The sequence below is a fragment of the Mercenaria mercenaria genome, chromosome 11 (assembly GCF_021730395.1).
Source record: "Mercenaria mercenaria strain notata chromosome 11, MADL_Memer_1, whole genome shotgun sequence".
NCBI lineage: Eukaryota > Metazoa > Mollusca > Bivalvia > Venerida > Veneridae > Mercenaria > Mercenaria mercenaria.
This window is the reverse complement of record NC_069371.1, coordinates 5,039,994-5,066,120: the sequence shown is the minus strand read 5'-3', so window position 1 is coordinate 5,066,120 and position 26,127 is coordinate 5,039,994. Positions and strand designations below refer to the sequence as shown.

Here is a 26,127-nt window from a genome sequence, read left to right as displayed (position 1 = left end):
TTTCTGGTTTGGCTTCAAAATCATCAAAATGTATATATATATATATAACTGAAATATCGAACATAACAACAACGAATGATTTCTTCTACATTTGAACGTTTTTAAATAAATCGCTGACATTATGCTACTTCATTATTGCCTCCAAAATGTTCGCACTCAAGTCATAACATGTTGTTAACTAGATTATTTACAAACACGACATAAGCTTTATGGCGGCTTACCACCTTTACTGGTTGTTGAATCCAGCAACACAGATCAGGTCTCTAATTTAGATAATTCATGATGGAACTTAATTGACAATAAATGAAAAATGAATAAAAAATAAAACAAAAGAATTACATCTTATGGTTACTTATATTAGTTTATGTTCACTTGCAACTGAAAGCAAAATTCTGTTTGTAATGGTCCGACTGCTTATTTTCATGTTGTATAGATGAAATACAATAATTTATTAATCCTGACTGAACGTGCGACCTGGTTGTCTCAAGTTATTGATGACTACGTACAGGACCGTATGACATTAACCTTTGACCTCAACAACAATTGTGACCAATGATGTTTCAAGTTTCTACTTTAAAAGGTTCTGAATTAATGTGCGGGAACTATTTCTAGTGTCCATGCCCCTACAACTCTCAAAATCAACAGGGCCATTTTCGGATCAAGATCAATGTCTCTATGAAGTTTCTAGGTCAAAGCTTCTTCAGTTTTTGATGGGAATCATCTTCTAAGTTTAGGCCCCTCTGACCTTGACCTTTGACATATTGTCCCCACAGTCGATCTACTTAACAAGACCAATGAGCCAGTGATGTTTGCAGGTTCTATAACAAATGGTTCTCGAGTTACTGATCCGTTTTCAGTGTTCAAGCCTGTGTGAGCTTGACCTTTAACTTTGACTTTTGACCGCCAAAACTATAATATAATAGTTACTATAATAGTTCAATTGCCATTTTTTATTGAACATTATATAAGTGTTTTTATGTAAAGCACTTTTGAACGTATTTTTATATGAAAAGAGTGCTATATAAATGTTGTATATAATAATAATATAATAATAATAATAATAAAACAATAGGGGTCACCTACATTTTCTCGTAATTACGAGATCTTTTTTCGTTATTCTCGTAACGAAATAACCTTCTCTTTATTACGATAATAGATTCAATAAGATTTTTTCATTTAAAACACGACTCGGCTTTAAGCTTTTGTATTTATATAAATATTGCCATTAAAAGTCTATATTTAGCTATGATTTACAAGAAATAAAAGTTTGACCTGGGTTGCTCAACCAACATGAATTGCAAATAAACAAATTGAGAAGCCACACGTAGTTTTAAAACTTGCCTTTCGGTTCAAATTGTCGAACTATCCTAATATCTATCAAATGCAAATGTTGAACTATAAATTGTATTGAAATAAAAAGAAATACACATTTTTTAAATACGTTCATATTAAAGAGATAGGTGGAAATAACAAAGTTTTATTAAAATCGAAATAGAATTCTAATACAGACTTAACTCTATGTAATGGGTCTTCTTATTTCTTAATAAATCGTTAACAAAATACATCAAAAGTGAAAAACATCATAAAATATAGCTTAAAATGCGATTGACTGCCTTTTTTATAATAACAGTGCAAGCTGAAGCAAATTGTGACAAATATGATAAAACTGAAATTGTCCTGATTAGGATTTTCTGTTAGAAAAAAATTAAGTGGGACGCACATTCATTAGAGATTCTTAAACGAAAATTCAACACTCAGTATCACAAAAGCCACATTTTAAGCACAAAAAGTTCAAACTCTTGTATTGTAATCCTCCTCAACTTCTACAGCAGGATTTTCCACCCCATGCTTTTCATTTCCGTCTGTCCGTTTCTCGTTACCATCGTACGGTGCTTGCCTCGTGTTATGTGATTTTCTCATAAATGCTGGACAAAAAGGTATATATTTGAATATTTGAACGTTATCCAGATAGTTTTGTATTAACGGCAAGTCATAAATATGCATTCTAGAGCCTCCTGTAGATTCTTCGTCCTCTAATGTTAATTTTCTCCATTTCTTGATTCCCCTTTCCTCGTCCGTACCTGAATGTTTATAGATTAAGAACACAGTTGTGTCAAACGACAATATTGCAGAAAGAGAAGAACAATGACCTTAATCTTTGACCTCTGTGACACTGACCTTTAAGGTAGAGGGTATGGGTTTTAATGCGACACATCGTCTTGCTTTTACGCAATTACTTGTGCAGTCATTTAATATCCATGCTATTGTTACACCTCAAAATGGTAGCAACGCATTTTGGTAGTCACTGCCAAAATTCGGCCGAGTTTTGGTAGCGACAAATGATGTGTTGAGGGTCATGGAATGGAACGTATTTTGGTAGTTTTTTTTTCTACATTAGGGTCTGAGCTCATTTTTACATTACGCACAAAATAGAGCGATAAAAGGAGGGATCGTCTCCTTTAAATATCGTAGAGGAGGGGGTTCGGAGTTCCCCTCCCGAGATATAGTTTTCGGATAAAAACAACGAAAATGTAAATTCCTGAGCGTGTGAAAGGGGGCTCAAACGACGCTTCCTATGCAATACTTCAAAACCTCTCGTTGTATGTCAAAGTTAGAGTTGCACTGACCTCTCTAACGTGTGTTCCAATGCTCCTGCTTGACTGAATCTCTAGGGCCGTTATATTTTCAAGGTCAAAAAGTCAATGTCGGATGAGCGACTAAGATCCATCATGACGCTCTTTGAAATAATATCGTCCATTCGTCACAAAATATTCTTTTTGTAAATCATGAGATCATTACGTATTAATACCGTTTTGCGTTGGATATGTACATATCCGACGCATTTTGGTACTACATTTTTGTAAATTACCAAATTGCGTTGAATGTAACGCATGTTGGTACTGACTACCAAAACTCGGCCGAATTTTGGTTTGTGACTACCAAAATGCGTTCCGCTCCAATTTTGGTGAAAAACAGCGAATTAAATCTGAGGTTGAAAGAGGGCTCTTTTTTATGATGGTTATTTGTGTCAAGGTATTTTGAAACTATGACATTGCGCAACAAAGTTATTTGCACATACAAACATACACACGCATTCACGCACACACAGAAAATGGTAGTACTATATGCGCCACTCCATTTTTATTACAGGGGCAGTAAACAGATCTGGAACTGCTAAATTTCTATAATGAAATTGTCCATCTTTCAATTTGGGCAGTTCCATTAACTGTTAAAAGGGGTGATACCAAAGAGATACTAACTGAATGGCGAACAGTGCAGATCATGATCAGACTGCACTGATGTGCAGGCTGACCATGATCTACACTGGCCGCAAAGGCAAAATCATTCGTGTCCAGCATGATAAGGGTTAAAATGAATTTGAGAAAAAAGAACTGGCGTATACCACCGGATGCTCTGACTTACAAGCATACGATAGTTGGTTTATGGGATCAATATGTGGCTGTTTTCGAGAGTTTGCACGGACCTTAGCCGTTGATAAATTAAAGAAAATTTCAGAATTATCTTAGATTCCGGCCTGCGCTGAACAAATGTGTTCCCGACAATATGATAAAAAAAACAACATAATTATTATATTACATACGATCAAACTATGTTTATACCTGGTATTGTATTATCTAGAATGAAGCCCAAAGCTCCGCCAACAAACATACTTGTGCTCAATAAGACAGACAGTATCTGGTCTACTATATCATTCCCTGAAACACAAACAAATAAAAAAGGTAAAAGGTGAAAGGTAGAAGTCTGTTGGAGTGGGGGAGGGGGTGGGCGCAGGGGGAGTGGTTTGTGTGTATGGGGATACTAAGAATCAATATGAGGTATTACGCTATATAAAGCACCTTTGAAAGTGTTTATCATGAAAAGGGCGCAAAATAAATCTGGTATAGGTATAATGTATAACAGATAAGTTATTACATGATTCAGAATAAAGGGAGTGGAAGTAAGGGTAATAGGGGATAGGAAGTAAAGGTAACAGGGGATGGGAAGTAAGGGTAACAGGGGATAGGAAGTAAGGGTAATAGGGGATAGGAAATAAACCGTATGAAATACAAATGCAAAATGTAAAAAAAAATGGAAAGGTGGAGTGGGAAGTGAGTGGTACTAAGAAACGATATCTGATATAAGAAAGTGTGAGAAATTGAAAAAGAGATATTTTTTGTGGAAAGATGGGGGTATGAGGGAATCTAAGAAACAATGCAATATATAAGTTACTGAGAGAAATGAAAAAATGGGGGACGGGGAAGGGAATGGTTGTAATGTGTGGGCATGGGATAGAGAAGATGGTAGGGTTTAGAAGCTGGGTATGAGAGATACAGGTAATTAGAAACATTAAGATGTTTGACGATCATAAGGAAGGTAGTTAAGGAAATATAATAACTGAGAAGCTTAGCACAAAACTTTAATCAGCACTAATACAATATCTGACTCCAGAAACATTGCCCTTGACTTTTAAGATATCTGACTGTAATAATATCCCTGTCATTTACCATTAGCAATCTTTATTTGTAGTTTGGTGATAACAGAGACAGTAGTTAGGAAGTTATCATGAAGTTGAGAAGCTTGTCACATAACTTTGACTGAATGCAACGGCGACATGGACGCAAGAACGAGTACAATGACATTTCTCATATTCTTCGAATTAACGAGCTAAAAATTAGTATGGCTGTGCAAGACAGTGGCCTGCTTATTCGAATGGTTGAGGTCACTGGCTGAAAACCCGTTGCCCATCACTTCTGTGGGTTTGAGCAATGAATGACTCGCCATGTGATAAAGCCATCCAGCTGGTTTGCAGAAAGGCGGCGGTTCTATCCAGATATAGAAAACAGTACCACACTGGTATTCTTCCAACTTTTCTTGTTTACAGCTGGAACATCGCAACATGGCCTAAATGGCGTCGGTATGACTTAAAATCAATTACCTGTGTCAATAGACGTTGGGTTAGCGGCCAGCCAGGCAGGCATACTGAATCCAAAGAATATTGATACACCCAGGATGAATATATTCCTAGACGAGTTTAAATCTACATACTGTAAGTTGGATAAACCCACAGCAGTTACCATTCCTGCGAAATATAAAAAAAAGATCTTTACAGCTGTTTTAATCTTAAAGGTTGTGGAATCGTAATGACAATCTGCAATTTCAGTGCGTTTTCATATTGTAGTTTGTTACTTTGGCTTGCTTCGGTCCTTTATGTTTTATGGGTTTCCTAAAAACCGGAGAATCCCGAAATCACCTAAGGAGAATCCCGAAATCGAACGGTAATTACGTGTCCACTACCTAATGAACCTTGAAAAACACTTTCCGGGCCACTCCAAGTCTACATTCTGTAAATACGAAAGTCCGCAACAGTTACTACTAATCCCCAATGATAACGTGATTCCCGCCGAAACGCGAGGGCGAGTCTAATTCATGATAACTGATGAAATAACCATTCATAATGCTTGCACATTACTTGACACGCAATTATTAGTATTTCTTTCATTTTAAATATCCACTAACTATATGGCAACATAGCTCAGTTGGGTAAAATGCAGACAATAATTGGGTGGAAGCAGATCGTTTTGTGGGTTCGAATCCTCACCAGGGTTGTTTTTTTTTCAGATTTTTTTTTTGTTTTTCCTATTCGTTTTCATTTTCGCTTCCGTATTTTTGTTTCTTTCTTTGATGGTTTGTTGTCGAGCGCGCTTGCGGTGAGCTCGATATAGTCGCCACACCAATTTCGGTGTATGTTCGTGTGTAAGAAGCAGGTCCCTAGGTCCAAGGTCAAGGTCGCACTTAGAGGTCAAAAGTGCTGGTGGGCTCGATATTCTGCCCGTGGGCTTACTTGTATTTCTATATATGTCTTGATATAACACACTTATATGTTCATTATTTGCATGGCTTAGTGCATGCATTTAATCAATATCATCTTTGTTATGTAATAAACTATTCTATTCTACCATACCGCCTTTAGATACCTCTCTTCGTATTGTCACAGAGCTCATGAAGGAATCTTAATTTTTATGCAAAAGAGAAATAAAAATTAAAAAAATAAAATAAATGTGGATGCTAAGTTTCGAACCCACACGGCAAAAGATCTGTTGTACATGGACTGTATGCTTTACCACTGAGCTAATTCGTAACTGCTACAAAACCTGGAAATATTTAGATTGTAACGTGTTAGGAAAATGTTGAATTCCCTATGTTCCATTTTAATCTATTTATAGTCATGTTTGTAAATATCAAGTTATCGTTGGGGCATATCCCAACGATAACTTGATATTTACAAACATGACTATAAATAGATTAAAATGGAACATAGGGAATTCAACATTTTTCAAACATGTTACAATCTAAATATTTCTAGATTTTGCACCAATTACAAATTAGCTCAGTGGTAAAGCATACTGTCCATGTTCAGCAGATCTTTTGCCGTGTGGGTTCGAAACTCAGTATGGACATTTCATTTTTATTTCACTCTTGCATAGCAATTAATATTCCTTCATGAGCTCTGTGACAACATGACCGAAAGGTATCTAAAGGCGATATGGCGGATCAGAATAGTTTATTAGATATCTAAGATTACCGGTATATTGATTAAATGAATGCACTTAAGCCATGCAAATAATGAACATACTATTGTGTTATATAAAGACGTATATACAAATACTAACCATCAAAAAAAGAAACAAAAATACGGAAGCAAAAATGTAAACGAATAGGAAAAACAAAAAAAAATCTGAAAAAAAAATCCTCCTGAGGATTCGAACCCACAAAACGATTTCCTTATATCAAATTGGTGTCTGCATTTTACCCAACTGAGCTATGCTGTCATATACTTAGTAGATATTCAAAATGAAAGAAATACTAATATTTGCTTGTCAAGTAATGTGCAAGCATTATGAATTGTTATTTCATCAGTTATCATGAATTAGACTCGTCCTCGCGTTTCGGCGGGAATCACGTTATCATTTGGGATTAGTATCATCATTATTCTTCATACTTACTGTAAATATTCGACGGACACATAACTTACCATTGCAAAAACTGTAATAAACTAGGGGAGATTATAAATATCAGAGTTATGAATCGTTGTAAAATTGGATGATATACGGCTACGCAAACTCGATAATATCACACTGCTTCGAAAAGGAGTTAAGAAATCAGCTGAAGTAGAAAATGCTACCAATTTTTTTACATTCAGAAAACGTTTATCGAACTTACACATAAGTCAAAGTAACAACAGATTTATCAAAAGAAGTTACCAAAGGTGATCATGAACATTCCCCCTATAACAGGGCCGGGGATCGTGGCAAAAAGTGCGCCGAATTTGCCGAGACATCCCAGTATAAGCATGACTATACCACCAACCTGGACGACACGCACACTGCCAACCTACAACAAGAAAAAAAATGAGTCTAAAAGATCCGTTGGGTGCTTAGAATGCAGTGAAGCAAAAACAATGGTAGACCTACTTTGATCGGGTCTGTTTATGAGAGGAATGAAAAGTGCGACACATCTCAGGCCCCTAGAACGGATTTAAAAGCGGAATTCTGCCATAAAGTAATACTGATGCAAAAGAACAAGAAATGATAACAAGTAATAACAGAGTCAATGAAAAAAACGAACATACCAAAATACTGGATATCTTTGTTGCCGTAGCAAAAGTAATTGCTACGTGTTATATAAGGAAAGTAGCATGGGCTAATCGTTACTGTATCTTTTTAACTCCATGTGTTAAGGGTTTATTTATGGCACCAGACCTGAACAAAACAAATGCTCTGCAAAGTGACGCAATATACGCCCGAAATTTAGATTAAATGAGGCCCAGCAACACTATGAGGACGAAGCTATAATATTGTTTCAAAGCTAAATAAATTTTAATTTGATCAGTCAGTTAAACACATAATGGAAAATTAAGTCATTCATCTAGGCTTGGGGTTTGGGACGGAGCGGATGGCGAGGAGGCAAAGGTTAGGATTGCCTTGTGACGGTGACGAGCTTTGTCAAGTCTCAAGTAGATACCTTATTCATTCTGCAGTCTTAACCTTTGACCTGTCAAACCTGTGTATGTGCTCCTCATATCGTTTTATCACAACCTATAAAATTCAATACCTTGAATGATTTTTAACTTATGTCCGGTCACAAAATATCACGGCTGATAAAAGACAAACGCGCCATCACATAATGTCAAAATAAGCTCAATAATTTTGTATATTACTTCATTTACTTTCTACAGAGTTGTCTCCCTTTGACCATAAACTTAATCCTATATGCATTATTGATTCTGAGGCAACAGTTGTTGTAATTTCTCAGATTTTTATCATTTTCTTCTAATTTTGAAGATTTGTGAGGAAGAATGTATATCTATATTATGTGTATGTAAAGCTCAAGCAGGCAGACCTTTGTTATCCCTATTGCACCGATATTTTCGCTGTATGACGTTGTTCCGTTTCCCGAGCCCCAAGCTCCTGCTAAAATACACCCGATTCCTTCTACTCCGATTCCTCTATTTATAGCATGAGTCGGTGGAGGTGGAGCCCCTGATAGTCTCGCGCATGCGTAATAGTCACCAACAGATTCTATCATAGACGCAAGCACACCGGCAAGCATACCGAACACGCTTGCAGTGCTAACTGTTGGTAGGCCCCATTGTCCTGAAATCGAGAAGGAATAAAGTAAAAGGCGTGTGATAACGCTTTGAATGTATTGACCGATTCCTGTCAAATATCAATAACCGTGATTTCCTATAAATGGATAAAGTGTACACAGATTTTGTTTTTGTGGGCAGCGAAGTGTGACCACAGATTTACCATACCACAAATTTACGGTCAAAACGCTTATCCGAAACCGAAGAACAAGTAGTTCCATGTCCTCCATAAATTTTACGTAATTCAAGTCTGTTTAACTTACAGAAAGCTTCTGAAATTCAACTTTATCAAAAAAAGCACTGCTTAAGTACAAATTTGTCGTAATCTATATTTTATAACAAAAATAACGCGTATGAAAATGAGCATGCTTGCTTTGATTACATGACCAAAACAATTCTTCATGTGACCCAAAATAAACTATAAATAACCTACAAAAATAATAATGTACTTCAGCACCATCCGCGTAGATCTATAATCGGTATTAAAACCAAGTGGCGTCTTTTGTAAACGTTTTAAATTAAAACCCAGTTCCTGCTAGAAAAGTTAATCGAAATTTTATTATTAATAACAACACCAAAGAGCTTGTTTTGGTCAAATGATCAGAAAACATCTGTCTAGCACGGCGTGCGTTCTATTTTCGGATAAAATTGCACCCGTGTATCCGTTGAACTTTAATTGTAGCATAGAAATTGGTTTATGGAAAGATATATTGCATGGAATCAACAGAAGAGGTATTATCCTATTTATTTTTTATAGAGAAAGATACGATCCTTTCATAATATTTACGTAAATAATTTTTATTTGCACGACTTAGGGAAATAATTGCAGCCGTAACGGAGGGGGCGAAAAATTCGTACTTGTTTCCCGAAAATACGAACGTATGCACTTCAATTTGATTTAATATTACATTCCAGCCGGTGTTTGTGATTGACGTATCATTAAAGGGTATAACTAATTCGAAAGAAACATTATTTTTAACAAATTCGCCTTTTAATCGCCGGTAGATTTGCTGTGTTTTCGTCCCCAAGTATTCACGTTCTGGCGTACGATTTCTTCTCGGATAATTATACAATAGCAGGATTCGGAAGACTGCAGTGAAGTCATTTGAGATCATTCAAACTAAGTAAGAAAAAATTCAATTTTCAGTATTTTGATTTGAAAATAAAATTCGTAAAAAGATCCTTTGGAAGCATAGAATGCAAACAAGAAGAATAATAATAGCAGACTTGGTTTGATTGAGTCTGTTCATGAGAGGTAATAAAATGTGCAACACCTCTTACGCCCCCTAGCACCGGCTTAAGCAGAACTCTATTACACATATGTTGAATGGACTCCATGATCCCAAAGGACCAGAAAATATAACAACACTAAAACATGCATATTGTCATGATTATGAGTTATATTATATTAATATACGGCTGAAAAATGATTGATAGCGATCTCATTTGAAAAAAAAATCACCTGTCAGTGTCACAGGGGCCTGAACATGGAAACCCGTTTCTGATCAATAACTTGAGGACTACTTGACTAAGAATGTTAAAACTTCATAGGATGATTGGACATGTAGAGTAGATGACTCCTATTGATTTTTGAATCACTTGATCAAAAGTTAAGGTCACAGGAACCAGAACTTTGAAAACAGTTTCCAACCAATAACGTTAGAATCATTTGACCCAGAACCTTCAACCACGATAGGAATTACAAAGTCGATGACCCTTAATGTTCTGGGGTCACTTGACTTAAGGGAAAGGTCACAGAGGCATTAAGATGGAAAAACTCTTTCTGGATCAATAATAATGAGAATCACTTGACCCAGAATGTTGAAACTTCATAGGGTGATTGGACATACAGAGTAGATGACCCCTGTTGATGTTTGACTCACTTGATCAAATATCAAGGTCACAGGGGCCTGAACATGGAAAACGGTTTACTTGAGAACCATTTGACCCAGAATCTTGTAACTTCATAGGGTGATTGGGCATACCAAGTAGATGATCTCTATTGCAGCCAAACGTTAGTGTATCTTTGTCTTTCGCTCCTATCCTCTATTGACTTCTTGCATATTACGACTATGCATGGGGGACTAGGGAGACGTGGGCATCTTCTAATTTGAACATTAATTGCCCTCATTCGAAGGAGGAGGGGTATATTGAAAATATTAATGTTTGATGATGGATGTTGGTCGGTCTGTGGACAAATCAGTTTCCGGATGATAACTGGAGAACGCTTGGGCCTAGGATCATAAAGATCGGGAGATTTGTCATGACCAGCAAATGACCCCTATTGATTTTGAGTTCAGTAGGTCAAAGGTCAATATCACATTGACAATAGAACTTTTTTGCCAGAAAACTAGATTATGCTTTGGTCTAATATCACATTTGATACGGAGGTCATTTAAGACTGGTAAATGACCCATGATTATTGATTTAAGGTCAATACGTTAAATGTCCAGTAGGCAGTGACCAAATACTTTCTGTTCCTCGTCATTTAATTCATGCAAGTGTTCTACAAGCTCTTGTTATAACTAGAATCTCCAAACATCACATAATTTTCAATTAGTCCATGACCTTTGCTCACATTTACTGTTATTCCCCTTGTTCCAGTAAAAGCAGGGTGTTTCTCATTGATTTGTTAAAAAAATGCTTATAATTCAAAAAAGATTTTGAACAAAATTAACCAAACCTCACAAAATTTTCAAAAAGCACATGAGCTTTGCTCATATATTATTTTATCCCCTTTGACAGAGTAAAAGCAGAGTTTACCCCTTGATTTGGTAAAAGAAAGGTTGAAAATGCTTATTAATCAAAAGTAGTTTAACTAGAATCACCAAACTTAAGCTAACTGTTCATGCCCATTACCAGAAGCTGTCAACCGCTGCCCACATCAGTCCTCTCAGTGCTTTGATTGCTTACTACTACTACTGCCAAAATGAAGCAAATCTCATGGCATACCATTATATAATAGGGTCATGCTGTTCCTAGATCGCTTTTACAATTTTTACCAAACTGATCACTTTTGGTTGAGGGTCATGTAAAAATATCTGTCAAATTATTTCGAATTCGGGCCAGCAGTTTCAGCTGATATTTTTAAGCTTTCCATATAACTATACAAAGAAAATGATCTTCAACAAATTGATATGACCTGAAGGAATTGGAAGAGGGTCATGCTGTTTAAGTTTTCCATACAGTCACACACAGAGAATTAGCCCCGCTAGCGACCAATGCTTTTTTTACGAAGCAGAATGATATGAAAGGATTTGTCAATTACCACAGTTTGAAATTATTTCAAGTTCGGATCAGCGTTTATAAATGTTTCTTTTAGTTGCCATATCAACTAGAATACTACAAAGATGACCTATATCAGAAGCAATCTAGAAGGGTACCACCAAAGTAATATTCCTTTGAGGTTTGGTGGAAGTTGATTTTTTCAGTAGGAGATGCTTTATCAAGAAATTGTGGATGACGGACGGACGAACGGACGGGCATCCAACAAACCCAAGAAAGAGCCTGAAAATCTCTGAGCTTCGTGCTCAGTTGAGCTAAACGGCACAAGAGTATTGGTACTGTCACAACAGATGGTTACTTTACTTGCCTATATCTGTTGATGACTAGAGTTGTCATTGTAATATTTCTAAAATGTTTAGCTTATTTTATTTAAACTTATAGTCCATGAGCCAGACCCTGTAATTTTGGCCAGCGGTACCATCCGAGGGGATTAAAGTTCAATGCTATTTTTGGATGGGTAAACATCTGACAATTCAGAAACTATGTGATAGCATTGCAGTGGTGGTAGCTTTTTGTGAGTTATTAGCCGTACAGTAACCCCATCCCAAAATAGACTTTCATCAAACTTCCGTTATACATACGAAGACTTTCTATTTCAAACTAATGGTTCTCTCTTATTTTTGACTTTAGTTGCTTGGAAGTTGATAGACAAACAGCTCAGTTTATGTATTTTATATACTTTATAGAACTGTTGTTGAACTTTATCTCTTTAGCATTTAGTGATTGCAATTACAGACACACATAGACCAGTGCTTAAACATAATTAAAGAACACAAATATTGTTTCATAATATGCAGTTAGAAATGTGTTTTGCTCATTCTTGAACTAATATGACATGTTTAAATACATAGAGTATAAGGCAGTAGAATTCTACATATCACAAAACCAAGTTGTCTTCCACTGGCTGTTGGGGCGGTTGTTATTTACGGCCTATTAATGTGCGTTACCTACTTGTCTGAAATTGATTAAAACTTCTATAAATGATATGGAACAGAAAAGTATGAATATCGTTAAATCAAAGCAATTTCTGAACTAGTTTTGATATGTTAAATCTAAAATTAGACAGTTATTCGCAGGCCATTATAATTAGTTTTTAATATCTAAGTAACCTTGTTGTTATTGTAATTTACGTGACAATACACGTGTAGACGCAAAACCCCAAAAAATGTTGTTTAAACATGATGTTTTACTATCTGATCTGTCTAAAAGGTGCTTCTGTACTTCTGTATCAATGTTCTTATGCTTAAACAGTAAACATTTTTTATGCTGAATAATAACAAATGGCACTTTTATACAGTAAAATACGTTACCATAAAATCAAGATTCTCATAATATTTCATATAAACATGATAAAGTAGTTGTTATTTAGTATTAGAAAAGAAACATTTTAACTAATCAATAAACTCAATTAGATATCAAATGTCATGTTAATTAATTGAATGGAAAAGTGTAATTTATTTTACAATATGTTACCATAATCGGTAATATGCTGCTTTTATTATTTTCAGTCATTGTCTTTGTATATCATGTCAAGTTATTCTTTGTTTTCAATAAACCACATTTTCTATGTATTTCATCAGTTTCACTGGTTTCGTTTATGTCAGTGTTACACAATATGTCAACAAGTTCATCAGGAACAATCTTTTTGTCACTCAAGTTGTAAACTAACTGTTGTTCGTCATCAAAGTCCCAGCAATTTTTATCAACACCAGGAAGATAAAGGCTATTCTCATGGGCATGTAACCAAATATACACCTTAAAGAAAAGATCAAGGTCGTTTAATTTTATATGAATAAAACTACAAAAGTATTAATTTAATGTAAAAATCATTAAGGGATTGTATCAAATTTGAGTCTATTATAATAAAATTTTCTATTTTTTACAATAGCAACGCAAATATGTATATTAAAAATTTTGTAGATTAATATAAATAAACGAATAAGTAACTGATAGCTGACTGGTCTGATATGGTGGCATTAGGGTCATGTCTATGCCATCAGAACTATCAAGAACGCCGTCTTGGTTGCCGTTCTTCTTGACAAATATTTCGTACCTAACCATGTTGATGTTCCGATATTTGGATGACCATTATACTGCAAATACAAATGACTCTCCGTCCTCCAAAACGTCGTCAGGGCACATATGTTGACGTCCCACCTGTTAAGCTGTCTGAACATAATTGAGTTTTGGTGTCTTTACTGCTCATGAAATATTTTCAATTCTGCGGATATTTTGTGTTGTTTTTTTTTTGCCATAAAACAGAAGTGTTGGTGCAGTTCCACGTCGTTTTCTTTCGACAGACTAGATTGGTTTAAAAAGGTATGTATCTGCAACGAAATCTACTATGAAAGCATCGCCATCAATGATGTGAGATACATTTTCAATAGAATGATATGATTGTTGCAGCTCGATACTTCCTTCAACGTAGTATAATAGTTTGGCTTTGTCTGTCTTTGTTTCCGTAGTTTGCCAAGGACACAGGTAATTCTACGTCTACATCATGCGCGTTCAACAACTAATATCACAAATAGTCTAGACACATTTTTTTCAGCTTTGAATGGAAACATAAAATTTTCTACAGATGTCATCACTTTTTTACATTCGCATAATCGGCTTTGATCTGTGCAGGTTCCACTTCTTTTTGTGTGGATTTGTCTTTTAAAGGCGTGTCTGCTTTTGGTTGTGTAGCTTCAACATATTTAGCTCGCATGTGCTGTGTCAAACAACACCTGTAGAATGAAGAACATTTTCTGCTGAAACTTATGATGCTTTTCGTTTTCTTGGCATGAAGGTTGATAGTCTGTTCTTTAGTAAATTTTATTACAGTATTCTGTGATGCTGGTACGGCTGATCTAGAAACTCTGAAGCCATGACCCCTCAAAAGCTTTTCTGCACAAGGGTGGGTTACTTCAAGATTCATCATAAGGAACAGATAGGGGAGCGGTGGTCTAGTGGATAAAGTGTCGCCTCAATCCAGGAGTCGTGGGTTCGAGTCCCACTGGGGTCACAACCATGACTTTTCTATTGACACTGTACTGGTTTTCCAGGAAGCGGACTCGACAGTGATACCAACAGGCTTGAAACTTTCATTACAATCGAGCTAAAACAAATTAGTATAAACTAACGAATAAGCAGGTAGATACATTGCGTCGTGCAGATGACTGGACGCAAACGATAGTGGGCACAACATGTGCCAGACTCCTATATGCACATCCAGGTCGTTGACGTTCGGTTGAGGGTCAAATAATTATGGTTGAATATAATGTCATTTGTTAATAAGTAAGTGTCAGAAGATTTCTAACATTTAAAATAAAAATTATTGTTTCCCTATGAAGCCATGGTGTTCTAATGAGTATCTATTTGTTTTCTATCTGTTTAAAACCTAATTCTAAAACGTATTACAATATATGCATGTAAAATTATGTTCTTGAACATTCATAATTGATTTATACTGATTTCGGTAACACATATTATTGTAACGTAAAATTCGCACAACTATTGAAATGAGATAGTGATCCACTGAATTCAAGTAAATATCTAGTTCAATGATACAAATTATGTGTAGTTATTATAAAATATTATAATTTTCTTCACTTTTGAAATTTTAGTTTTGTAACATTTTGGTAACATACAAACTTATACGGAGATTACATCATGGAAAAGTTCCTTCCACCGCAGAAAAAATAGTTTTAAGAAACACTATTCAGTCTGTACTTTCAATTGTATTGAAGAATCATAACATCTTGGTTATTAGGTTATAAGTACGAGTAAAATATCTATAATGTTGGTAATAAAATCACGTAAATTACACTAATTTAGATGTTAACGTGTACGTGAAAGAAATCTTGTTTTAAAGCAAATTGAATCAATGGTTAAATAAGATTGTTGATAAACTACAGAATGCGCTTTTTCTTAATCATTGTGTAACACTATTTCATCGTCTTAAATGTTTTTAGGAAACATATTAAATGTCTCGTAAATTACAAAAGCCCTAATAATCAAACGGCATTTATGTAGGGAAAAAACATTCAGTCTGTACTTTCCGAAAGCCATAATGTTGAATTCTTTAGGAAAGGCATGGGGAAATGGTTTCTCAATGTCTAACATCTATCTGAAGAAAATCTAATTATGAACTGTAATTATGCTTAATAGTTGTCCATGCTATTAAGATGTTCTTTATAATCATTATTTTAATTAACATTTATTCAAAGAAGCAAACCCAAAAATGTCGAAAATTAAGGAAATACTTTATTTATTTGTTCTTAAATACTTGTTACAAATACATCAATTATTCAAACTAAATAGCATATGTTCCGTAATTCGTATGTCTACATTGGATATATTTTAGCTCACCTGAACTTGTATCTAAGTGTAGGTATATAACAGGATGATATCACACCAAAAGCTACCGTCGATACATTGCTATCATATATTATCTTACTCCAGGGTTGTATACCTTTCCAAAAATCACTATAAGAGTTAATCCCCCGAGATGGTACCAATCAACCCTACGGCTCATGTATTATTACTGAAATAGTCCTTTTTCAAATATATACGTTTTATTATCATACATGTTTGTTTACCTTATGTTTAGAATTTATGATTTAATACAGTAAAAACTGTTTAGTTAATGTGAGATAAATCTGTATATTGCTTTGTACTGTTTGCAGTACAATAAATAATATAATACAATATTTTCTTCAAGTTTAACTTTTCATGACATAGCGTATTTACATCCATATTCATAAAACATGCATACAGACATTTCTAATAAAAAACATGAAAGATTTTATAGTCTAAAAACATAGGAACAAGTAAAGCATAAAATATCAACAGTTATGAAACACTATCATATAACTAGTAAAAGGTATCATTTCCAACTTAATGCTCTACATGTATTTGGTATTTGATGTTTAAATAGCGTTATATGATATACAAAAAAAATCACAAACTCGAAAACGGAATCCATAGCAATCAGCTAACTGTAGGTATTTCTACAGTACAATTTGATTTGTGTTCATGTCAAAAATCATTTTGTCTACTGCACTGAAATAGACCGAACTTTTTACCTGGATAAGGAAACCGGAACCATTTTGATTTAGACAAAACATCACTTTGTATATCTGTACGGGCGCTGTAGCCCCATTGTTTAGGGTCGTCAGGAAGAACATCAGTCGCCGTGAGAATAGCACAAATAATCCAGGATATGATCATGGCAAATAAAACCTGTAACAAATACAGAAAAACTATAAGACCTGCCATTGGAAGCGACAAAAAAGTCGTCTTTATGTTAAAATTGAAATACGAAATACGACTGCATATACCGCTAGTAAATTTAGCGTTCTTTAGAGCCAGATCAGACCGATGTATGTTCACAGCTTTCTTTAGAGCCAGATCAGACCGATGTATGTTCACAGCTTTCTTTAGAGCCAGATCAAACCGGTATATGTTCACAGCTTTCTTTAGAGCCAGATCAGACCGGTATATGTTCACAGCGTTCTTTAGAGCTAGATCAGACCGGTATATGTTTACAGCGTTCTTTAGATCCAGATCAGACCGGTATATGTTCACAAGTAGTTTTTAGCAAAGGCTTGACTGTAATACCGTATACAATGAGACATTGTGTTGAGCAGCGTCGATATACTTGTAGATTATTAATGACTTCAACCAGACGGCACTTCTGGTACGTAACAGAAGAAATCTGGCGGAAAACAGCTACTATATGAACGTCACCCTAAAAATATTGACAATCGCGCGCTTCCGTAGAAGTTTTACTAGCAAAAAACTGGTGTTTTACACGGATGATACATGATAATCTTGACAATATTCGTTGAAAACTTATCGTACCGTTTCGTAGATATTATGTTTTGTATCAGTTTAGCCACATACACTAAGCAAAATACATGTTACAGGCACATGTGTAAGCAAATTAAAAAATGATCAGGCAGTCGTTAAAGGCAGGGCTCGTCCTGGCAGGCCCAAAACAGCAGTAACATCAAAGAACATTGCGAATGTAAAAGGTCTGATTGGGGAAGACGCCAGGTACGCGGTGTCTCCGAAATAGCGTCTTTTCTTGGCATTTCCACGGGAAGAACTCACGAGATTCTCACCAAGCACTTGGGTTTAAGAAAGGTTTGTGCGCGATGGGTGGCTCACATGTTAACCGAGGAGCAAAAGGCCTATAGTACTCCAGACATACAAATACAAAGAAAGATGGATTGAAGTACAACTAAAGCGTTACTGATGGTAGAGTTATTGTTATTGTGCACTGCACTCCTCCCCGTTGCAATCTACCTATATACAAAGTGAGACGTGAATCCCGTGCATATATCTTACTGCGACTCCTGACATACAAGTACAATAATAGATGGAATGGAGTACAACTTAAGCATTATTGATGTGGAGTTATGGTTATTGCACACTGCACTCCTGGTCGCCATATAACTACATTCAAAATTTGAAGTCAGTATCTTGCGTAGATTTTATAGATGATTCTGAGAAGAAAAATGGGGACAGACAGACGGTTTGATTACTATATGGTATCCTTCGGGAATGCTATATTGAAATAACACATACCGGAAAAAGACTGAAGAGCGGGAGTTTTGTCGTAGTGCAACCCTTTCCTTTGGCAACGCTGAAACAAGGCACATTGACGTTTCTCATGTATTGACTGCACAAGGTTATCAGAAACATGGTCCTGAAATAAAAACAATAAAAATGAACTTAATTTGGACAAAAGTTTTAAATTTACGTGTGTTTTAATCCAAGTGTGTATTATTCTACGTGGATATCATTCTACGTGAATATAAATGTTCTACTTGCTTAACATTTTATGTAGATAACATCCTACGTGGGTAACATTCTACGTGATTAACATTCTATATGGGTAATATCCTACGTGTGTCATATACTACGTGGGTAACATTCTATATGGGTCACATTCTACGTGGGTAACATTCTACTTGGGTCACATTCTACGTGAATAACCTTCTACATGGGTAACATTGTACGTGATTAACATTTTACATGGGTAACATCCTACGTGGGTAATATCCTACACGGGTAACATTCTACGTAGGTAATATTCTACGTGATTAACCTTCTACATGGGTAACATTCTACATAGGTAACATTCTATGTGGGTAACATTCTATGTGATTAACCTTCTACATGGATAACATTCTACGTGATTAACATTCTACATAGGTGACATCCTACATCGGTAACATCCTACGTGGGTAACATTCTATGCAGGTAACATTCTATGTGGGTAACATTCTATGTGATTAACCTTTTACATGGATAACATTCTATGTGATTAACCTTCTACATGGATAACATTCTACGTGATTAACATTCGACATGGGTGACATCCTACATTGGTAACATCCTACGTGGGTAACATTCTATGCAGGTAACATTCTACGTAATTAACCTTCTACATGGGTAACATTCTACGTGGGTAACATCCTACGTGGGTAACATTTTATGTGAGTAACATTTTAAACGGGTAACATTTACGTGATTAACATTCTACATGGGTAACATTCTACATGGATAACATTCTACGTGATTAACCTTCTTCATGGGTAACATTCTACGTGATTAACATTCTACATGGGTCACATTCTACGTGGGTAAAATCCTACATAGTAACATTCTACAAGGGTAACATACTACGTGGGTAACATTCTACAAGGGTAACATTCTACGTTGGTAATATTCTACGCGGGTCACATTGTACGTGATTAGCATTCTACGTGGGTTACATTCTACATGGGTAACATTCTAAGTGGGTAATATTCTACATGGGTAACATTGTACGTGGGTAACATTCTACATGGGTAACATTCTACATGGGTTACATTTCACTTGGGTAACATTCTACGTGGGTAACATTCTACATGGGTAACATTCTACGCAGATAACATGCTACTAAGATAATATATTACATGGATACAATTGTAACTGGGTAACTTTCTAAGTTGGTAACATTCTATGTGGATTACATTTTACTCGGTTAACATTCTAAACGGGTAACATTGGGTAACTTTCTAAGTTGGTAACATTGTACTTGGATTACATTCTACTTGGATAAACATTTTTTGTATGACATTCTACGAGGATAACATACTACAAGGATAGTATTCCACGTAGAACACGGAAATATTTTACGTGGATAACATATTTTACTTGTATAAGTTTTCTGCGAGGTGAACGAGGAACTGGCAGATTCATGAGGAACGATGCACAGTTAAGTGCGGATAACGCAACCACTTGACATGAAAGTCTAATTGGAACGTGGAGGAATAAGAAGGTGGGATAAGCACAAATACGTTCACTTACGTGAGATTTGTCTACCATTTCGGCAGTGCGAGAAAAATGAAGAATTGGTAGAAAGCATAAAATACGTTCACTTACGTGAGAGCAATCCACCATTGCTGCGAGGCGAATGAAGACCCAGCCTCAAATAAGGATATTCCTATGAGTGCAATGGTTGGTGTTATTGCTAGTGGGCCGATGAAGCGGAGTAAGAAGCCCATTATGCCACTAAAACCAATAACAACTTGAAAAATAGAGGCCACCATGATAGCACCCTGAATCTGAAATATGCACCACAGATGCTAGTATATGTACATGCTTTTATATATATCATATCAGATTTATTTAGCTCCCTTTTTCAAAGGCGCTTTACATAGCGCAAAGGCAGTCACAGAGGAGCCCTCAGAACAGAACGAGAGAGAAATCCTTTTAGATAAGGCCTGTCCGGCTAACATAACTCTTTACGCATAGACAGTCCGGTTCTTTAACGTGCCCGGTGTGTAGCACCGATGCACGCGAAGTCGTCTTTAATCGGAAGAACCAGTACTGGCCTCTTAGTTAGGTGGAAGAGCATCTTATAAATTTCCAGTGCCTTGATCGAGATTCGAACCCCGGACCTCTGGATTGACTGTCAAGCGTGTTACCACTAGACCACCGGACCACCTATATATTAACAGTATGATGGTTTCCTCCGAATATAAACAATAAGAATATAATCACTGCATTCTACGTCACCTAATTGATTAAAAACTTTTTTCGATCAGGTGCCATTTTATATCGGATAGATACTGGGTATGAGCTAAATTTAAACTTTGCATTTTCGTGTTTTCGCAGTAACTTACTACGCAGAAAATGCGAAAATTTTCAGGCAAAATTATACTTTCGAGTTATTTTTGCACTTTTACGGAACTTGAAAAAATGTTAAGCTTTCGCGTTTAAAAACGAACGCGATATAGGTAATAGATATATACATTTGTACCTCTCTTATTCTTTTCATCCACATTTCTCTGTGTTCGTCACTGCCTATATCCGGTAAACCGAGAGCTGTAAAATTGACGTCTGTCCCATCTATAACAGAATGAATGTTGTCTGGGACGTTCATAACAATGATAAAATTTAGTTTAAAAGTGCTATGTAAGGAATGAAGTGTTGAACATTGATAAATATTTTGCACAAGTATTCTGATTTTAACTAATGGGCTGACATGGGAGATTGCAGGCACGAACATCAAGACTTTTGCTTGCAATTGCATTTTGATGATGTATCTACATGTTCACTAGTAACCAGCAGAAATTATAGTATTTTATAGACTTAAAACTCAACACTGCACGTGCCATTGCCGCTGGGCATGTATTATAAATGTAAAAATTGCAAACGTGAACTTTTACTTTGATCTCTTGCCACAGTATATGGACACTCCCACTGAGGCTGAAGCATGATGGCTATCGTTGGTGTTACAAACGTGAACGTCCCACCTTGAACGATAGGTAACCTGCAAAATTTAATTACATTCAGTTTCAATTACAAAACTGTCAGTCCTATATACTTTCATCTTTTAATGTAGAGGATCACTTATGTGTACGCAAAAATATTATTTCAAAATATGATTATGTATTTCTGTTCATTTTCTGCATAGCTTGATTCAGACAACTTCTTGAAAGAGATTTGTTTTGGGTATAATGATGCCCTTTAAGGACGACGAAATGATGTTTTCAATGGATGTCAAAATGCTTTAAAGAAAATAGTTCAAGGATGTGTCTTTATTTTGCTTAAGAAATAATATATCCTAAATAGTGGTATATCGTTGAATAAAATCATTGGTTCAGGTACGAGGGAAAAATACAATAATACGCATCTGAACGACAAAACAATGACTTTATACAACAGAAAATCACTGTTTGGGATATATTACTTCCATTTTTACACGTTATCAAGGAATATTACATACGTCCTTCTACGACGTGTTTGCCTGTTTTGTATGGTTTTCTTTTGTAACGCGCCACTATGACGTTTGACGCTACGCCATAATAATTGTTACGTTCGAACAATGGTTTCGTTGCATAGTAACTCACAGTCTCAGCCATTCTGATATAAATAAAAACGGGTCTTGTTAGACTTAGTTTTTCAAGACAAATTTGTACATATATTAGTTACTAGAGTGTTGATTTTTGTACACATCTATTACCTGACTCCGAATGTCGTCTGCAGCAGTGTAGCGATACCAGATACAAAGAAAATAGTTCCAATTAATTCGCTAATTCCTACTGTATCTTTATCCATGCAAAAATATCCACTGAGCAGTATTGGGACAGAGATTATTGCTCCAACCGCCGTCAAGTAATGCTGGAAAATGTCGAAATATATCATCTTCACGTGTACACTTATTGTTGATGTTCTTTTTAAAGTCATTAATATGTTATACTCAAAGTTGAAAAAAACAACAACAATAGTTCTGAGAATCCCGCGAAAGTGCCAACTTAAAGAAAGGAAAAAAATCATGTAGTAAAAACGTCAGGATTGAATGATATACTTGATTCCCCACCCACCTCCCCACCCCACCCCACGTTGTATATTCAATCAATTTTCTGGAGGAAATCTGTTACTTATGTAACGGTTTTGAACAACCGTTTAAGGGAAACTGGTTTGTTTTCCCTAGTCAAACAGAAAGGTGTCAAAGAATGAATGAACTCTTATAAATTCGCCAGCCCGGACAAGTCTGTCAATATGTTATAAGTTAGAATACGGTTTAGGTAGTGGACCTGTAATGGCACATATGTTAAGAAATTCGGCAATACTCGGACGTTAATATAGCTCAACGCACACGTGACTTTTCGTAAGAAACGGAGAACATCCGAATGTCGCATACGGAGGAAGTGAAATTTGTTAATAGAGAAACCCTGTCTTATCTTATGTCAACGCAGGTTTCAAAAACTCTACTTGTTCTAGATGTATGATCTAAATTGCTAAACTATTATTGTTTGACCAAGTTTATACATTACATGTTATTCAAACTTTCTGAATGAATTATGCTAATGCAGGGACAAAAAGCAAATGGTAAAAGGATACTTTTGATAAAACTTAAGTGGAAGCAACACACTTTATAAATATGTGTAAGGCGGTGCAAGGGGACTAGCTAGCTCCCTTTTGTATACTTGGCATGCTTGGCATTTTTTTTTATCAAGTTTTCCTGGGTCCGTATTAATCCACGCAAGTTTGCTCTAAGTTTGCTCAAACACAACTGACTTAGCGCCTATATTTCAAAAAGATCGGGACATTTTCAACAGTTTAACACACTTGTAAAGGAAATTTACAGCAACTGGAATTTTAAACATTTTATGTACCAGACTAAATATCAATGAATACGGACCCCCAACTGTCCCACATATTCCTTTATGTTTCGTATTTAAAATTGTATTTTACACCACTCATGGTTATTTTAAATTAGTTTCTCATCACAAATCTTTTAATAGAACAAGAGCTGCCGAAGGACAGCAACGCTCGATCATTCAACAGCCTCGTCACTAAAGAAAGTTAATTTAATGAGTATAAAAGTCAAGGAAAAGTGGCATAATGTTTTAAAAATGCATCACAGAATTACAGAACCTGTAAAATTCACGCCATCCTATCACAGTGGACAAGTGTGTGAAGTCTCCACCTATTTCCATTAGTGAGGACGGCGATATCAGCTTACATACAAAAATAAAAGGTCAGGGTATATTTACCGGAAGCAAAGTGCATCGCAAAGTAGGCTCGCAACAAAAAGAAACTATAGTCAAAAGATATAGCTGATATTGCTAAGTGAAAGGGGCATAATTTTGTAAAAGAATAGAGTTATGGAACTTCTGCAGTGCCAGTCAATTCGTCATAGTGAATAAGTGTGTGAAATTTCCATTCCCACAAAAATAGTTAGTGAGACACCAGACTACATACGAAATGTAACCAAACCCACGGGACGCAGACGCAGACACCGACGCCAATGCATTGCTGACTGCAGTAGCTCAACATATTTTTCGAATGGTCGGGAACAAAATTTGTAAATTTTACTCTGATGAAACGTGTATGTACTGTGCATTCCATGGATACCATATCAAACTTCCTGCACAACTGATGAATGCGAAAGATAAATTTTCACCTTGTTCAAGTGCGCTAGACAAGAAAGATTTTTTATCTCTTATATAGTTCAAATATACACTTTTTGACCGACAAGTTATTCAATATGTATTTTATTATAACATCAAAATTAAATTCTCGTTTTTCTTTTTCACTTAAAATACCACAGTTAACATGCGTTGAATATAGACCAGTCATACATTCACAATCTATTGATTGGTGATTTGTAGAAGGAGTAATGTAATAGCATTAGTAAGTAACTGAAAGCGAGTAATGCAGTATATAAAACAAATACACATAATTATGTAAAGAAGTTCATTAAAACTGAGTAATACAATAGAAATGCGTTATAAAACAGAAGAAATTAGCATGCACATTTTTCATACTCATAAAACATTGAATCAACTGATACGGTAATACGAGTTTTTGGTGCTGTTTAATGTTTCAGCCTAGGGTATGCCCATTTTACGAAACACTAACAAAGTATAACTATCTTAATGGTACAATAAAATAAGTCGACTGATCTCTGTTTTATATTTGGAATATAAAAAATAAGAATAAAGAAAAAAACACGACACTGATGGAAGACAAAACAACAGCAGCTGAAGGAAAATCATCAAGTGTCTTTTTCTCCTTACAGGCAAAGACTGTTTGTTTATCTTTAGGTACGCAATAGCGTATTAAGATTTATATCTTAGTTTATTTCTCTTGTTTATTATACTTTTATTGTTCTAATATAGATTTTACCTGAAATCCAAGAAGTATGCAAAGATACCATGGCGGTGTATCTTCTACACTGTATAACACAACACTCCTGGCAGTTCCCCCGTCTCTTCTGGTTTCTCCACCTGCTTCAACAGTATCCTTCCTGTCAACGGTATCTCCATCCATTACTATAAAGACTTATTTGCCTAAAACTACTATTTGAAATATTTGTTGTTTATCACTTTAAGTGTAAAACAATGTTTTTACTTGACTACAAGTATCAGTACAGTTACAGTCTAAATGTAAAGCATAATCTTCAGCAAAATTGTTAAGTTTATTCAGCGGGTTATAATTTGTATTCATTTATCGCTCCAGTAATTTCTTTGGGAGTGACATCCTTTTAATGTTAACTCACAATTATTGTTGATATTTATTGCTTCACCGAGTATCAAAACATCCGTACATATATTGAATGTCAAAATTGTTTCAAACGTATTCACTACACTTTTCGGTGATAAGGTAATTTAAGTCTTTACGAAACAGATGAATGAAGAAATGATAAACATTCAAGTGGACTTAGAAAGTTCACGTCAGCCACATTTCACATAACATTAATTTTGTCAAAAGTTGAGATAAATAGATTTGATATCAAATTTAGATATGCAAATCTTTATGTCTACATGACTTTCAAACCTACATATCAATCATCACAAAAATACTCCATTTACAAAATAACGCGTAATATAAATATACCGTTTTTGAAAAAATAAATAAATAAATAGCAACTAACAAACAAAATTGACGTTCATGGTGGTTTTACACTCCCTCCACACCGACGTTAACGAGCTCCACAACATAACTTCGAGGTCCCTTAAGTGTTTACTGAGTTATCTACACTCGTACGAGGGTACAATATACCGAGGTAACGGGATACGTTTGACAGTTTATTTTCAATATTCCATTAGGCCAAATGGCCCATGAGGACATACAATACATGATACATGGCAAGACAGTGTACAACATATAGATCTACATGCAATTGAAGTTGATGTGCGGAG

At 35.5% G+C, this 26,127-nt stretch overlaps 1 protein-coding gene across 2 annotated transcripts; it reads right to left on the bottom strand.

Annotated features, from left to right (window-relative positions):
* Window positions 1–935: 935 nt before the first annotated feature.
* Window positions 936–25,896, bottom strand: LOC123531603 (solute carrier family 23 member 1-like). Of its 2 annotated transcripts, XM_053518438.1 has the most exons (12): window positions 25,112–25,896; window positions 22,440–22,597; window positions 21,643–21,746; window positions 21,234–21,322; window positions 20,354–20,535; window positions 18,509–18,629; window positions 17,002–17,158; window positions 8,401–8,654; window positions 7,263–7,392; window positions 4,937–5,080; window positions 3,621–3,716; window positions 936–2,081 (listed from the first exon to the last, which is right to left on the bottom strand). In XM_053518438.1, the coding sequence occupies exons 1-12, from the start codon at window positions 25,253–25,255 to the stop codon at window positions 1,792–1,794; spliced, it is 1,869 nt and encodes a 622-aa protein (XP_053374413.1). In that variant the 5' UTR covers window positions 25,256–25,896; the 3' UTR covers window positions 936–1,791. The 2 variants fall into 2 exon arrangements, with proteins under 2 accessions (XP_053374413.1, XP_053374414.1); XM_053518439.1 differs by lacking the exon at window positions 22,440–22,597 and having other exon boundaries at window positions 25,112–25,229.
* Between the last annotated feature and the right edge of the window lie 231 nt (window positions 25,897–26,127).

Bases quoted from the DNA above. Each gene is read 5' to 3' on its own strand.
- LOC123531603 (XM_053518438.1), bottom strand. From the start codon at position 25,255: ATGGATGGAGATACCGTTGACAGGAAGGATACTGTTGAAGCAGGTGGA. The intron at 21,323-21,642 runs GTAAAAGTTCAC...ATTCTGTTATAG, and splicing joins TACTGTGGCAAGAGATCAAA to ATGGGACAGACGTCAATTTT. The intron at 17,159-18,508 runs GTATGTGTTATT...TATTTGTTACAG, and splicing joins CGCTCTTCAGTCTTTTTCCG to GTTTTATTTGCCATGATCAT.